Below are 16,824 nucleotides of genomic sequence, written 5' to 3'. Positions count from 1 at the left end.
AGTTAAACCTTTACCTCTTTTTTGTTTGTGATTTTTTAATATTTCAATTAATATCCTATCCAGAGATCAGATATTGATGTAAATGTTCTCAATGTCTGAGCTTCAGGTGTCTTCTTTGGGACAGGTGATAATTACTGCGTGTGATACGCAGAGGAACGGAGCAAGGGGAACCTGTTATGTTTTTGCGGAATTAGCAAAGTGAAATGACTGCATGTGGTGCCTGGAGACGTTATTCTTGGTCTTACACCTGGCGCCGTTACTACATGACTTCAGAGGCCGTGGTACAAAGTCAGTACCAGCCACCACTTACGTTCCTGCTAAGTAGGTACTCTTCCAACCATGCCTTCCAACTGTCTCCTCCACTTTTGTGAGCGAAACCTGCCTCCTACAGGCCATAGAGAAGTTTGCTATCGGTGTAGGAAAATCCAGCCTGCCCGCGAGGCAGCCGCAGGAGAACCCAGCGCCCGGTTCTTCCCTGCAGCTGCCGCCTCGGGCAGTCGGACCACAGGAAAGTCCATGTCGTGTCCACTCTTGGGCCGCCCGATCTGTTCTGGTTCCCGGAGACCCCGCAGCGGGGGTTTCTACGAGAGCGCACTTGCAGCTCACTCGCCCTCTAAGTATGCAGGGTAGGAAGGACTGACCCATCAGGTAACAGGGGCCCGCAGGGGCTAACCGTCCAGTAGCAAAATCCATCTATGTAGGTATTTTTTTGGTAGTAGATGCACCAAGGGACGGTGACCTTCCAGCCGGTTTTGTCACCTGCAGGATGTAACGACCACCACCTATCTCACAGGGTGGCAGAAGGATTGACTAAAAAAGGGAAAAAAGCGCGACTGAACAGCGAGTCAGGTGCAAAGAGGATCGCCCTAAGTATTCCTTCTCCATTCCTCGGCCGGAATTAAGGCAATGAGGACCAGCCCTGCGGGTGTGGGCGCCACGCATTCCTCAATTGCTGGAACCTGAGAGTCCCCAAGGGGCTACCTGGAGTCCATCTTCAGCGGCTCGGAAGTTCTTGCCGCCAGTTCCGCAGTTTTAACCGCCAGAATTTACAAACAGGAGGCGCAGCTGATGATGTGGGAAAAACGCACACTCAACACTCGCATTCAAACACTTAGCGGGCTAAGAGGATACAGCAGCCGGGCCCCCAGACGCTTCCAATTGAGCCTGCGCAGAGGCGCGTGCGGAGGTGGGTGGATCTTCTTTGCCGGTCACTTCCGCTTCCGCTTTCAAATGTAAAACTCCCGCCACCGGGAGCGAGTGGAGTTAGCCGGTGTGTTTTGGATTTGGGGTTTCCGCAGGTAAGAGAGAAGCTCCTGGGATTTAGGACGGGGCACGAGCCTTCGGCACAGGACGATTAAGCTGCCGGGGTTGGGGTTTGAATATTGGGTGGCTTCGGCTAGTCTGAAAGACACTTCTGTTACCCAGGGTTAGGACCCGGGTTGGGACAGAACTCGCCGCGCTTTGCTCAGGGGTTCAGGATTGCACACCCCATGACACATGATGTTAACTCTTGGGATTGGAAAGATCGTAGTGCCGTGGTGAGATGGCAAACTCACCTGGGTTTTCTGTGGCGGAGTACCAGCCGCAGCTGCCCCGGCCCCTCGCGCCCCACTACGAAGTTCTCACAGGTGGTGGTGTGGAAAATCACACGGGCGTCAGTAACTACTGCCAACATTTTGCGCATGGCTTCAGCTTCAACACTTTTTCTGTGTATGTGGGGTTATTTGTTTGCTTTCCTTGTGATTCCATTTTCTGTCATTTTAATCTTCTTTTAGGTGCGTCCTTCCAAAGCGACCGAGATGCAGTTTTCAGGAATCCACAGGAAGAGGCTGAGGCTGGGTGAACAGAAGAATGCTAGCTACCCTCATAGCCTTCAGTTCTACCTGCAACCGCCTTCTGAAAACATCTCTTTGATAGAGTTTGAGAACCTGGCTATTGATAGAGTTAAGTGTAAGTGATACTTAAAATATGTATGTACTTGAGAACCTCATCTATGTTTTGCGGGAGTGATTGAAAACAATTTATTCCACTCAGCAGCGATTTCAGTAAATGTGAAGGATTTGCTATGGAGGGCTTGCTGTTCATTAATTTCATTTATTATATGATGCATATTTATTGAATGCTCTTGTGTTCCGGGTGGCAGGAGTACGGAGGTGAATGTAATTTGTCATTGGAGATGTGTTAGAGTAGGAGACACACCAAGCAATAGTAATAATTCAGTATTTTGCCTACTGTAATTAGAATAAATAGTAGTGCTGTTGAGGCATAGAAGTGAGAGTGATGGACTTGGTCTGGTTTATGTTTCTTAAAGAAGCTGAGATGGGACTTGGGTATTGAAGTATGAGTTAAAACTTGCCCAACAGAAAGTGAAGGATTTTTTTTTTTCTAAGTTGGGATCATGTTTTGTAGTAAAACTTAGAGACATGGAAAGAATTGTCATGTTTGGGAGAGCACTAACAAGTTCAGGGTGGATGGAGAAGTATGGATAATTAGTTGCCCCCCCCCCCCCCCCCTTTTATGATACTAGTGTAGTATTAGAGCCTAAGATGGATGTGGCCACTCTATAGGGACCAGTTTATCCTTTGTGTGTTGATAGAGAAAAGTTGTAGATAAGGCTTGAATTGGAAGAAAAACATTGTTAATATCTTCAGAGTTTATGTTCCAAGATACTCTTGTGCAAAATTGTAAGGGGAGGTGAGATAGCATTAGCTATGTACAGAGAGACAGAGGAAGAACTATTGATACAGAGGAGGGCTTTCAGCTCTTGCTCATTGAATTAAGGAGAAAACACAAAAGAGGAAAGGTTTTAAACAGCTCACTGGTGTCGAGTGAATCATGGAGGTAACCGTGGGGATAGATGAGGCATTGATAGCAGGTGGAGTGGAGAGCGCCGGAGCTAAGGTAATGGAATGCTAGTGATAGGGAGGGAGAGATCGAGGGGCTAGCGAGAAGGTTTTGGATGTGCAGGTACTGGGTGGCTGAAGTTCCTGCCTGGACGATGTAGTGGCTGGAAAGTCTGCTAATGGAGATTGGACAGGGAGGAAAAGGAGCAGGATGAGATAGAAGGTGTTAGTTTGATTTGTATAGCATAATAAGGATAAATCTGTTAGGGTTTACGCTCAGAGGGTAATTAGCAGTTTTTTTTTTTTTTTAATTTAAAAATACATTAAAAAGTAAGTCTGAGGAAGAATGACTTAAACATTATGATGTAAGTAGTACTTTAGCTGTGCTCCTGGCACACCTCTCCATTTCTCGACAACTGTGGCTCATTTCAACTGTGACTGTTCATCATCCTTCCCTCTTTCCTAATTGAGAATCCCTGGTGTTAGATTATGTGGTAGTCCGTGCGTATTTTCTGCATCATTGTTGGAGGATATCATTTTGCAACCATACTTATATATATGGTCATGCACTGTGTAATGTTTTGGCCAACAGTGGGCTGCATGTGCAATGGTGGTCTTGTAAGATTGTCACCATGTGATGTCAGATCTCTTGGTTCACATTAAGTGCACTGAAGCTGGGAAGTGTCATTTTGGCTTAGTTGGTAATACTGCCCCCTGTGACGCTGGCATCCTGTATGGACATCAGTTTGAGTCCTGGCTGATGCACTTCTGACTCCCTGCAAATGCAGTGAAAAATGGCCCAAGTACTTGGGCTCATGCACCCGCATGGGAGATTCGGGTGAAGGGTCTGGTTTTGGCCTAGCCCAGCCCTTGCCATTGTAGCCATTTGGGGTATGAACCAACAGGTAGAAGATATGTCTCTCCCTACCTCTCTCTCTGTAGCACTGACTTTCAAGCAAATCTTTGTAAAAGAACATTGTGAAGTTTGTATAATGACAAAGTTCTCTGATTTGAAATGGAGTATTTCTAAGAGTGTGTCTTACCACTGTGATGCATGATTGTAGTTTATTGTACTTAAGGAGAATAAGGTTTCTGTTACTTGTCATGTTTTATAAACAAGTATTTGCAGAATTACTGAGCATGAATTTTGTCCGATTAAATTTTTAAAAATTATCTTTGATTTTGACTTTTTTTTTTCTGATACTCTCTTAAAGTACTCAAGACAGTGGAAAATCTTGGGGTGAGCTATGTGAAAGGAACTGAGCAATACCAGAGTAAGCTGGAAGCTGAGATTCGGAAGCTCAAGTTTTCCTACAGAGTAAGTAAGAGAGGAAAAAGTTCTTTGAGTTTGTATTTGTTCATATTACTGAATGTCAGTTGTGGGAAATGGCTTGCTAGGCACATACACTGCTGGAAGGTCCCTAGTCTGTTAGGGGTGATTAATATGTAATCTGATACCATATGAGGGAGCACTCACCTGTGGGACTCTCATCATTACTGTCCTAACTGTCCCTTATTTCAGGGCCTATCTTGTGAGCTGTATGATGCTCAGTAGCATCCCTAGGTTGTGCTAAAAGTCAGCATACGTGGCTAGGAGTGTCCTGTGCAATATAGGGTGATGGATGCCGTCATCAGATGTGTGCCTCTGCAACTTCCAGATCACGGCTCAGACCGGAGAAGCGACACTTGGAAAGATGTTGAGTTCAGTTCTAGACATGAATTTGAGGTGCCTGTAGAAATAGCTGCTGGATAAAGGTGTGGATTTAGAAGATATATTTAGTGAGAACAGAGATTCTGGAGAAGTTGAAATCATCAAGATTGAGAGCACCTTCAGGAAATGTTTGAGAAATGATGGAGACAGAATGTGAGGAATAACAATATTTAAAGTGACATGGATTTAAAGGAGATTGGGAAGAGGGTTGAGACGTTCTCTGAGAAGGATGGAGCAGAGTAGCAGAACCATAGAAGCCCAAGAAAACTGGGGTTTCAGTAGTCATGCTCATGGTGTTAATTATAATATAGAAATCACAACAGCAGACATTTATGTACTAGGCTTTGTTTTGTCTTACATTTATTAATGTATGCAGTCCAAATAGCACTCTTGCAAGGTAGGTACTATGATTGTACCTATTTTACAGATAAGGAAGCTGTTGTTTAATTAATTTACCAGTTTGCTAAGATGGTAGATGATAGATTCAAGTTGGAATCAGGTGTTTTTTTGTTTCTGTAGTGGCATTTTTAACAACAGTTTTGAAATCTTTAGGCTGTGTGAGATTAGTGGTATGGTGATATCCATTGTTAAATCCAATGGGTTCACTGTTATGTGAACCCTTGTACATATAGGGTTAGAAACCAGAACACTGACAGAGGTTGGAGAAAAGTGAATATGGAATGTGTAATGTTTTAAGATGTTTAACTGAAAAGATGGAGAAATAGGACAGAATAGAGAGGAGATACATATGTGCACTTGCACCCACAAAAATGTGGCAGGAGAAACGATGTGTTTACAGGCTGAACAGAAAGATCTAAAATAGAAAGAAGACTAGGAGAGATTAAAGATGTCTTGAATTCAATAGACAAAGTTCCTTAAGATGTAAGAGCAAATGGGTTGGAGAGGGTAGGTGACGTCATGAGGAAGCAGAGATGCTTTGTCCTTGGAGATGGAAGGGAGGATAACACAGTATGAGAATGCCCAAGCTTGGGACTGAAGGACTTGGTCAGGTCGCTGTGATTTTCTGTAAAGGAAATCAGCTTTTAATAGGGAAGGCAAGTGTACTGTGATGGGGACCTTGGGCAACCAGTAAAGACTGAAATAGCTCTTCTTAGAAGAAGGGAGAGGATCAATTCAGCTGTTTATAAGCTTAGCGACATTCAATATGTAACCCTTCCATGCCTCAGTTTCCTCCTCTTAAATGAAATGTAAGGGCACACACAGGCATGAAAGAGTTGAGAGAGCGTCAGAGAGGCAAAGACAGAGCTCCTGTCTGCTAGTTCTCTTCCCAAATGCCTGCTGCCATCACCCTGCTGCTAGGCCAGAGAGCATAGCAGGAAGTTGGAATTGAGATTGAAGCCAGGACTTGACTCTGTCCCTTTGGTAGGGATATGGTGTCCCAGCAAGTGACTTAACCTGTAGGCCAAATGCTCACTCCAGTTTCCTCATCTTAAAATAAGGAGATAATACCTATATGGGTTTTGTTTTGAAGGGTTGAAAGGATTATTAAAAGTCTTTGAAGTACTGATTGGTACCCAGTAAATGTGCTCAAAACATGTTAATTCTTCAGTGTTTTAGAACTTGAAAAAGATTGCCTGGCATTAGTTAAACTGAGGTTAAAAGTTAAAGGCCATGAAGTTCTGTATTCCAAATTTCCATTAGTATATATTTTTTTCCCAGCATTTTGACTACACATGATGATTGAGGTTTGCATGGCAGAGGTTTAATCTAGAGTCTAGCTAGGTTTAGCCAAATGAAATTAAGGAAGTTGAGGGGTTGACATAAAATAGGGCCTGTGCAGTATGGTACCATGCTAACGCTCTGTGGCATTGGCATTCCTTATGGGTGCTGGTGGTTCCCCCACTGTTCTACTTCCTGATCCAGGTCCCTGCTTATGGCCTGGAAAAGCAGTGAAGGATGGCCTATGTCCTTAGGCCCTGGCACCCACGTGGGAGACCTGAAAGAAGCTCCCAGTGGACTGGCCCAGCTCTGGGCATTGCAGCCGTTTGGGAACGGATCTCTCTGTCTCTTCTACTCTGTGTAACTGACATTCCAAGCAAAATAAATCTAATTTTTTTAAGTGGTTTAAGTGGAAAGTACAGTTGGTATCGGTTGAAGAAAGAAATTGAGGGGGAGAGGGATATAGGAAGAAAACCAGCATGTGTTTTGGTTGGTCAGTTCAGTTTCACTTGATTTGTTGCTGGAGAAAAATGCTGATAAGCCTGGGAAGCGTTATTAATAAATGTGTCTTTTAGTGGAGGTAGGGGGACAGTGGGAGCTGGTACATGCTTCTTTACTGCCAGTATCCTGTATGAGTGTCAGAGTCCTTGCTCCACGTCCAAGTCCTTGGGTCCATGTGCCAATATGGGAGACACAGAGGAAACTCATGGCTTCAGTGTGGCCTAGCCCTGGTTGGTGTGGCCATTTGATTTGGGGAGTGAAGCATCAGATGGAATCTCTGTCTGACTCTCTTTCTGTAACTCTGCCTTTAAAATAAATAAATACTGAGCAAAAACAGCACAAAAGAAATGTGGTTTTGAAACTTTTTGCTTTACCATTGTGTTATGTCTGTTTTTATACTTCTTACTGTTCTAATGCTTTTTCTGTTGGGGGGGTTGTTTTTAAGGAAAACTTAGAAGGTGAATATGAACAGCGGAGAAGAGATCATATTTCTCATTTTATTTTGCGTCTTGCTTATTGCCAGTCGTAAGTATTCTTTTATTTCATAGTCACACATTATATCTTGTGTTATATTGGTGCAGAGAAAGATGTATCCTGCTGATGATAGGAAAATTAAGAATAACACCAGGAATCAATGTTTATAGATTGAGCCATGTGACAGTGAATTGGAACATGTTGCTTACAAAAAATACTAAAAATAGTTTTCTATTGCAGACTCTTTCCTGATGAAACACTTAAAAACATTTATTTGAAAGTTAGAATGACAAATTGAGAGAGGTAGATAAGAGGAGAAACAAGCCTGTGAGTGAACTTCCATCTGTTGGTTTATGCCTTAAATGCTTCTAACGGTCTGGGCTGGAACTACCAGTCTAGAACTCTGTTTGGGTCTCCCATGTAGATAGTGGGGCCCAGGCACTTGCTCTATCTACTGTCCCCAGGATGCAGTAACAGTTCAAACTGGCACTGTGGTATGGCAAAGAGGTATGAGATGTGGATGTCCCAAGTAGCAGCTTAACACAGTGTGCCACAGGGTCTGCCTTCCCCAAGGGACACTTTCAATTTTATGGATTCTTTGCTATTTAAAATTTGATGATATTTCTTTAGGAATGGTGACTTTTGAAACATTTCTTGAAAATGTGCCAGTAATTATAAGAAACAAACACTTTAATTTCATATCTTGATATAGGTTTTTAGACTGAGATGAATGGGCTTATTTAAGGTATTTTTGGAAGTTGATTTTTTTTGTAAGTCAGTATTGCCACCTAGAGGGAAAAGGTGTTACTGCTTTATTTTTAACCACAGCTTGAGGCCCTATATTTTGGCCCAATAATATAGCTACAGCTATTTTTAAATTAATGTGGTAATTAAAAAATTTGAATAGATGATTATCCTAAGATAATAATTGAGGCGCTACTAATCAGCTGTGTTCCTAAAGTTCTTCTTTTTTGAAAAAGCAAAAGTAGTTTGTGCCATTTATCCAATAATTTCATTGTTAATCTGTAAGTCATCTAAAAAGTTTTACTTTACATTCAGTAGGATAATAATTTTATAGTAAAAAATAATGCTCATTTGCATATTTACCTTATAAATTAATATATTTTTATGTTGACCTGCAAAGGACCTGAGGTATACTTGTATATTTTTAAAATGCTTATTGTTTTAAAATTTGAGATACAGAGATGGAGATAAAAAAAATCTTCCTTTTGCTGTCTAAACCTTCAACTACCTACAACGACCAGGGCTGGCCAGGCTGGAGCCGGGAGCCTGCAGTCTCCTGCCGGGGTGGCAGGGACCCAGTTACTTGAGCCAATATCTTGTCCTGGCTGCTTCACTTCTGATCCAGCTCACTGCTTATGCCAGGTAAAAGTGGAGATGGCTCAAGTACTTGGGACCTTACACCTGTGTGAGAGACCCTTAGGAGGCACCTGGCACTTGGCTTCAGATTGACTCAGCTCAGACTATTGCAGGCATTTGGGGAGTGAACCAGGGGGAAGAAGATCTTTCTGTTTCGTCTTTTTCTATAAATTTGTCTTTCCAATAAAAAATAAATAAATCGTAAAGTTTGGAGTTCATTTGACATTAATGAAACAACTTCATTTTCTTTTTAAAAGATATATTTAAAAGTCAGATATACAGAGAGAAGAGACAGGGAGGAAGATCTTCGTTTTGATGATTCACTCTCCAAGTGACCACAACGGCTGGTGCTGAGCCGATCTGATCTGAAGCCAGGAGCCTGGAGCTTCTTTCGGGTCTCTCACATGGGTGCAGGTTCCCAAGCCTTGGACTGCTTTCCCAGGCCACAAGAAGGGAGCTTGATGGGAAATGGGGCTGCCGGGATTAGAACCGGCGCCCATATGGGATCCCGGGGCACATTCAAGGCGAGGACTTTAGCCGCTAGGCCACGCCGCTGGGCCCACAAGTCCATTTTCTAATGTGGATAGAAAACTGCATTATTTAATGTGAATAACTTTTTTAGTTACATTATATGCAATAAAGTATTTCCTTTCATATTATTTGATAATGGAGTTAACCTGAAAGCAGTCTGTATTTAATTTTATATTCATGTACTCCTCTGTCTCATACCCAACCTGTCCCTGGAAGCTTGTGTGTGATGTTTGTGCTCTTTTTCAGAATGGAATGCTTTTATATGCAGCTTGTTGGTATCCTGGTCGTGTGTGACAATGTTTCATACAAATCTCTCAGGTCTAATAATCATTGCAGTTTTGATTCATTCTTGTATAATTTACATGTTTTTATTTCAGTGAAGATCTTAGACGCTGGTTCATTCAGCAAGAAATGGATCTCCTTCGCTTTCGCTTTAGTATTTTACCCAAGGACAAGATTCAGAGTTTCTTAAAGGATAGCCATCTGCATTTTGAGGCTGTAAGTATGCTTTTGTGGTTCTTTCCAATTGTTTTCTCCCTTTCTGTTGCATTCCTTTCCTAAATACCTGCCTGGAAGAGTATCTTACAGCTTTGTACAACAATAAACCCTTTGTTTTCAAGCCTCACATTTATTTTGTTAAATATGTGATTTATTAAAGCACCAAAGGGTTTCCTTTCTAAAACTGCATCTTTAACCAAGATTGTGTGAATCAGAATTTTAAAACTAATAAGCTATTAAAGCAGACTGATAAATGAGAGCTAATTGTAGTAAGGTTTAGGGGAGATAACACTTCACTTTATAAGGCAGTTGTCAAGTTTACATGGTGGTACTCATGTGGAATCTATGAAAGTTGCTCTCATAGGAGATGAGAGAGGTGGTTACCAGAGGCTGGGGAGAGAAGCAGTTGAAGCACAGATGGGGAAAACTTAATGTGTACTGACTTTGATAGGAATGTGAAGATACGATGTTCTCTGGCACAGCAAGGTGGCCACAGATGACAGTGATGTCTTAAGTATTCTAAAAAAGCTAGAAAAAGAATTTTGAATGATTTCACCACAATGAAGTGGTAAATGTTGAAGGAAATGGATATGCTTACCCTATATGGATATTAGAAAACGTATACATGTATGAAAACATCACCTGGTACCCCATAAATATGTAGTTTTTAAATGTGGCACTTTACAAAAAAAAACCACAAAAAGACCGCTTAAGAAAGGATAAGAAATTGTCAGTAAAATCTATTTGAATAATTTACAAAAATGAGTTTTGGACAAATCAATGATTAACATGTTGTAATGAAAGAAATGTCCAACATTTTTTCATAGGGTAAATGTTGGGAGTTGTAAATAGAATGTATGTATTTTAGGTAGATCTATGGTGCAATTGGAAGTCAGAGAAAACCTGTTTTGGAAAATTTTAGAGCAGTTTGTTGGTAGTGGAACTGACTGAGACAGTTTTTGGTGTTGTAGTGGACTGTGTAGGACCACAGAAAATAAAAAGTGGAACATGGAGTAAGTGAAGGACGTATTTTTTTTTTTTTAAGATTTTATTTTTATTACAAAGTCAGATATACAGAGAGGAGGAGAGACAGAGAGGAAGATCTTCCGTCCCATGATTCACTCCCCAAGTGAGCCTCAACGGGCGTTGCTGTGCCGATCCGATGCCGGGAACCAGGAACCTCTTCCGGGTCTCCCATGCGGGTGCAGGGTCCCAATGCACTGGGCTGTCCTCGACTGCTTTCCCAGGCCACAAGCAGGGAGCTGGATGGGAAGCAGTGCTGCCAGGATTAGAACCGGCGCCCATATGGGATCCCGGTGCGTCCAAGGCGGGGACCTTAACCGCCAGGCCACGCCGTCAGGCCCAAGGACTTATTTTTGACAAGCAGAAGACTCAGCCACTGTAGTAAGCAAGAACAATTAGTCCCAGGAGTTGGGAAAAAGACTGAAAAAAGGGAAAGGAAAAAACATTTAGTGTCTTACTTGCTAGCAGGGTACTTTGTGTAGCTGCTCTCGTTTTCTTATATGCTACTCCACTGAATTTCATAGTAACATCCACCTGGGTGTAGACTGGGCGCTTGGCAGGACCATCTAACCAAAACCTATTGTGCCTTCCACTTTGTCATAACTTTGCTCTTTGATGAAGTACATTATTTTGTTAAGCACGATTTGAGCAAGCTAGAGAGAAAGAGACAGAGGCAGTGAGTCTTGCATCTACTGGTTCGCTCCCCAAATGGCTTCTAGTGTCAATTCGGAAACAAAGAATCCGGGAGCCTGGAGCTTCTTTTTGTCTCAAGGCTTTGGGCCATCCTCTACTGCTTTTACAAGTCATGAGCAAGGAGTTGTATGGCAAGTGGAGCAGGTTGGATATGAACCAGTACGCATATGGGATCCCTGCACTTGCAGGGGGAGGATTAGCCAGTTGAGCCATCATGCTGGGCCCTGTCTTCATATTATGTATAATGCTGCAATGGGTCTTTGTGTACCTGTTTTTGTGTAGCTGTGTTCTAATTTCTCTCAGGTATTTCTAGGAGTTAAATTGCTAAGTCATAGGGTAAGTCTAGTTGTAAACATTTGGAGATCAGTGTGTTTTCTTCAAAGTGAATGCACTGTTACACTTGTTACCAGTAGTAAGGTTTGAATCTTTCCATATGCTTCCCAACAACAGTTATCTTTCATTAAATGCATTCATCAAAGTGAGCAAGACATGATGTGTTGCGGTTTTGATTTGTACTCATAATGATATAAATATATTTTCATGTGCTCATTGGTTATTTATCTTTTGTGGATGGAGAAAAGCTTATTCAGATTCTTTTCCCCAGTTAAAAAGAGTATTTGAGAGAAAAAACAAACAAGTGTCTTCCATCTGCTTTACTCCCCAAATACCTACTATAGTCTGGGTGGAACCAGGCCAAAGTTATGAGCTGGGACCTCGGTGTACATCTCTCATGTAGGTAGCAGGGACACAGCTACTCTTACTAATGGCTGCTGCCTCCCATGGTAGACGTTAGCAGGAAGGTGGAACTGGAAACAGTTGGAATTTGGATATGGGCACTCCAATAAGGGATGCAGGTTTCCTGAGCAGGGTCATAGCTGCTGTATCTAACAATGTCCTCTGCTTCTTAAAATTGAGTTTACTTTTTATTGTATTGCGTTCCTTATATCTCTTGATGTAAGTCTGTTATCAGGTACACTTGTATGATTTATAAGTATCTTTTATCGTTCTGAGAGTTTTCATTTTCTTGATACTGTTTGTATTTAGAGCAAGTGTAACTTAATTATTTTTGTGTGGGCTCTTAAGATTATTAGGTCCCATTTTACAATACTGTTAGATTGGGTATTAGGTTTCCCATAGAGAAGCTTTGGAGAATACATGCAAGCTGTAGTAGGGCCCAGCTTCCTTCTTTAGCATGTTGTTCCAGCATCCTTTATTGAAATAATTCTTTCTGCATTGGATTGTCTTGGCCCTTTGTTCCTGAACTAATTTTATTCCATTTATCTATATGTCTGTTAGGCCAGTACCATTATATGGTCTTGATTGTTGGTTATTGTAGCTTTATAGTATAGGTTTAAAATTGGGAACTATGAGTGTTAGAACTTTATCCTTCTGTTTTTCTGGATTTTTAAAAAACTATTCTTGATATTTTCTTAGAAATTTTAATACCAGCTTGTCAAGTTCTACCATTCAGCTGGAATTCAGATTATTGTAACATTAAATCTGTACAATAGTTTGAAATGTGTAACCTGAACAACAGTAGTATAGCTTTCAATTTTTGAACATGGATGTCTGTTTATTTAAAATTTTAAATTTTTTTCAACACCCTTCTGTTTCTTAGTGACCTTGTTCTTCACTTCGTTTTTGGAATATTTATGGTTGGGATACATATGTCTCCTTGAGTTTGATACACAAGATCAATGTACAAAACTTACTGAACTTGTTAACAATATTTTAGAGTAGAGTATGAGGTTTTCTTCTATAAATGGAGATAATTTTCTGAATTTCCATCTGGATGCTTGTATTTCCTTATTTTTGCTAAATTATCATGGATAGTCTTCAGTATATACCTTGCTGATTAGGAGTGTCAGAAATGGACATCCTGATCTTAGGGGAAAGCAAATATTGTATGTTATTAACTGAATTTTTAAATAGTGTGTTCTTATCAGATTGAAGAAATTTTCTTTCAGTTGAGCACTTTCAGCGTGAAAAGATATTGGAGTTTGTCCACCTGTACTTACTGAGACAGTCATGTTTTTTGCTCTTTACTAATATTGTGTTATACTAATTTTTGGGTATGAAACCTGTCTTGCGTTGCTGGGATGAATCTCTGGAATATGGTTTGTAATCTTCCTGTGTTGCTGGAATTGTGTTCTAGTGTTTTCTTGATGTTTGTGTTTGTGTTGATTGGGTAGTTTGTAGTTTTCTTGTGATGTCATGGATTGGTGTCAAGAGTTGTAGCAACTCATAGAATGAGCTGGGAAATATTTCTTCCTCCTCTGTTTTGAGGAGGTTGCACAGTGTTTTTTGTTCATCCCTTTAAAAATTTGGAATTTACCAGTGAATCCATTTGGGTCTAGGCTTTTCTTTGTGGGTTGTTTTATTTTAAAATTTTAAATTTTTTTTTTTTTAAAGATTTATTCATTTTATTACAGCCAGATATATACAGAGGAGAGACAGAGAGGAAGATCTTCCGTCCGATGATTCACTCCCCAAGTGAGCCGCAACGGGCCGATGCGCGCCGATCCGAAGCCGGGAACCTGGAACCTCTTCCGGGTCTCCCACGCGGGTGCAGTGTCCCAATGCATTGGGCCGTCCTCAACCGCTTTCCCAGGCCACAAGCAGGGAGCTGGATGGGAAGTGGAGCTGCCGGGACTAGAACCGGTGCCCATATGGGATCCCGGGGCTTTCAAGGCGAGGACCCTAGCCGCTAGGCCACGCCGCCGGGCCCTAAAATTTTAAATTTTTGATGATGTTTACGTAGTTGATCAGGGTGGGAAGGGTCAAGGACTAGGTGGGTGTGGGTGAGATCATTGTTTCCAAATCTTCCTCCTCTTCTGAGTATTCTGCTTGAGTGGTTTAGATAGTTTTGAAATGCTGTAGATCTCGCTGGTCCAAGGATGAGGAAATCCTTCAAGGTCCATTTGCTTGATAGTCCACCCCAGAGTCTCCATTCACCTAGATATTTACTGTCAATGCTTGGCTTGGGTAGTTGAACAATTTGTTCTGCTCTCCTTCCTCTGCTGTGGTACCAGATGTACTCTGTAGGCCCCACTGGACTGCCATATCCTCCATGTGCACCTGGGTATGCTTCACATTGCTCTGTGTTAACCACTTAGGAGGCCTAGTTCTGAGATATGCACTCTGTCAGACCACAGATCCTATGATTCTCACTAAGTTTGTAGTTGGGGGGGATCCCCACAGATACCTTGTTTGAGGCGATCCTTAGACCTGACACTTGTGTGTTTGCCAGTATGGAGTCTGGCTCAGTCTGTCACCCGTCTTCCTACATACACACTCTGGTAGTTGCAATTGCTGGGTCAGTTCTGTTTCCAACCCCATCTTTTACATAAATCAGTGGGTATTGTGGCCCAACCCAACCCTGCTCACCACACAATTGGCCCCTTCCATACCAGCATGAGGAACCGCAGCTTAGACATGGTGACCCCCAATGATCCCCACCAGGCCCACTCCAGCCCTGGCTCCTATGCTTACCAGTATATGCAGCAGACAGACCTAGTCTGTTCCTCATCTTACTCAGCTCTTGTATACATCATTGGGCATTGAAACCTAGCTCAACCCAACCGACCCCACCATTGAGCCCACACTCAATGCTGGCAGTACTGCCACCTGTTTGGCCAGGCCTTTCCCTGGCCCTGATTCTTGTGTTCACCAGTGGGAGATGCAGCCCATCGAGGTACCCACAGTTTCCATACTAGGCCCTACTGCCAGTCCCAGATTTTGCACTCTCCAGGTGGTTCTGCAGTCTAGCTTGACAGGATTAAACCCTCTGCCTGCCCCAGTTACCTCCCAGCCCAGCATTTGCCAGTTGAAGCTGCAGCGAATCCCAGCCAACCTGTTCATGCATGCACCAGTGGGTACAGTTGGTTAGCTCAGCCTTCCTCTCCCCCTAACCCAGTTCACATCCAGGCCAACAGGTTTTATGGCCCTGCCCAGGCTATTCTGCTCCCAGTCCTAGCTCATGTTCACCTGTGGGAGCAGTGGCCCAGCAAGGGAGCTCACTGCAGCACCCCTACCAGGCTCACAACCCCTCTCCAGCAGGGTGTCTCGGTCTCACATGCGTTGGTGGGTGCTGCAGGCCTCATCTCAGCATTTGTGAGGGGGTGCTGCAGCCTGGGCTAGCCTGGTCTGCCCTCAGTTCCAGCTGATGTTGGTGGGTGCTGCCACGCATTTCAGCCAGCTCCCAGTCTTGGTCTTAATGTGAATTGGCTGGTATTGCAGCCTAACTTGGCTTGTCTTGTAGCCTGTCTTGTTTCTCTGATTTTCCAATGGGTGTTGTGAACTGGCCCAGCCTGGCCTGCCTCCAGATCTGAGCCATACATATGCTGGTAGGTAATGTAACCTGGCATGGTCTGGGCTGCTCCCAGCATTGGTTCTTGCACTCACCTGCAGGGACTGCATTTTGATGAAGGAATTCCCCAAGCTTGTCTATCAGGTCTCCTCCCAGTGGCAGATATTACACAAGTGATTCTTTGACCCAGACTAACTTAGTCCACCTTTTGTTTTGGCAGGAATAGTGGCCTTTCCCACATGGCCCATACTAGTTCTGGTTCTTACTGTTGGATGTTACAGCGCAGTCATACCTGGTCCACACCCAGACATAGCCTCTGTGGTTCAGTGTAAGCCTAGATCTAACCCAGCCCGTCTCCATCCACCCTCGCTCTCATGAACACCTGTGGGTGCTGGAGTCTTGCCCAGTCTGGCTCATCCCAGACCCAGTCCATACCCATGCTGAGGAGTATTGCTGTTATGTCCAGCCCAGAATGCCACCTCATTCTAGCTCTTGCCCTCACCAGTGGGAACCACCACTCAGCTGAGGCATCCCCTTAGGTCCCCAACCAGGTTTGTTCCCTGGTCCGTGCTAGCTAGCCCAGCTGTGATTTCCCACCTGTGCTGACTCATCTGTCTGACCTTTAGAAGTTCTGCTTCCATTCTCCAAACTGCTCGGTTTCAGCCCCTCACCTGCCAAGTACAGTGGCCTTGTTGATTGATGGGTGTCCCTCATAAGTCATTCTTTGCCTGTAACATATTCCCTCAGTGGTCTTCCTTGCTGCAATTTCCTGATCAATCCATGGATCACGCTAGTGGGTAAATTCCCAGGCTTCCTCCACCTGCCTGGAGCAGAGGCCCAGGTCTTCCCATTCCTCCTCCACTCTCTGGCAGCATCCCCAATGCCCCCCACAAGCCCTCTCACCCTAAGGCCCACCGACTGGCACACAGGGCTGTGCCCACGTGCCACAGGCATCCAGCCACATGGCTGTTACCACCATGGAGTGAGGCCTGGCAGCCAGCCTCATGGCAGCTGCTCCTCGCAGAGTGCAAGCTCTCAGTAGAAATCTTATTTGTGGGTCATTTTTAAAATACTCTTTCTTCTTGTTATAGATCTGTTTGTTTTCTGTTGATTCTTGTCAGTTTTAGTAGTTTGTTTTTCTGGGGATTTTTTATGTATATAAGTGTTCTAATATTTTTATA

At 43.1% G+C, this 16,824-nt stretch overlaps 1 protein-coding gene across 2 annotated transcripts in view; it reads left to right on the top strand.

The window, feature by feature from the left end:
• Positions 1-920: 920 nt before the first annotated feature.
• PRIM2 (DNA primase subunit 2) overlaps positions 921-16,824 on the top strand; it is a 290,246-nt gene continuing 274,342 nt past the window's right edge. Inside the window, exons 1-5 of one of the 2 annotated variants that reach the window (XM_058661806.1) lie at positions 921-1,186; positions 1,792-1,950; positions 4,058-4,161; positions 7,181-7,260; positions 9,498-9,618. In XM_058661806.1, the coding sequence (XP_058517789.1) occupies positions 1,069-1,186; positions 1,792-1,950; positions 4,058-4,161; positions 7,181-7,260; positions 9,498-9,618 (582 nt within the window). In that variant the 5' untranslated portion in view covers positions 921-1,068. Of the gene's footprint in view, positions 1,299-1,791; positions 1,951-4,057; positions 4,162-7,180; positions 7,261-9,497; positions 9,619-16,824 lie in introns of both variants that reach the window. The other variant, XM_058661814.1, reaches the window with a different exon arrangement.

Source organism: Ochotona princeps, chromosome 1, assembly GCF_030435755.1.
Source record: "Ochotona princeps isolate mOchPri1 chromosome 1, mOchPri1.hap1, whole genome shotgun sequence".
Taxonomy (NCBI): domain Eukaryota; kingdom Metazoa; phylum Chordata; class Mammalia; order Lagomorpha; family Ochotonidae; genus Ochotona; species Ochotona princeps.
This window is presented reverse-complemented; position numbering and strand designations above follow the sequence as displayed.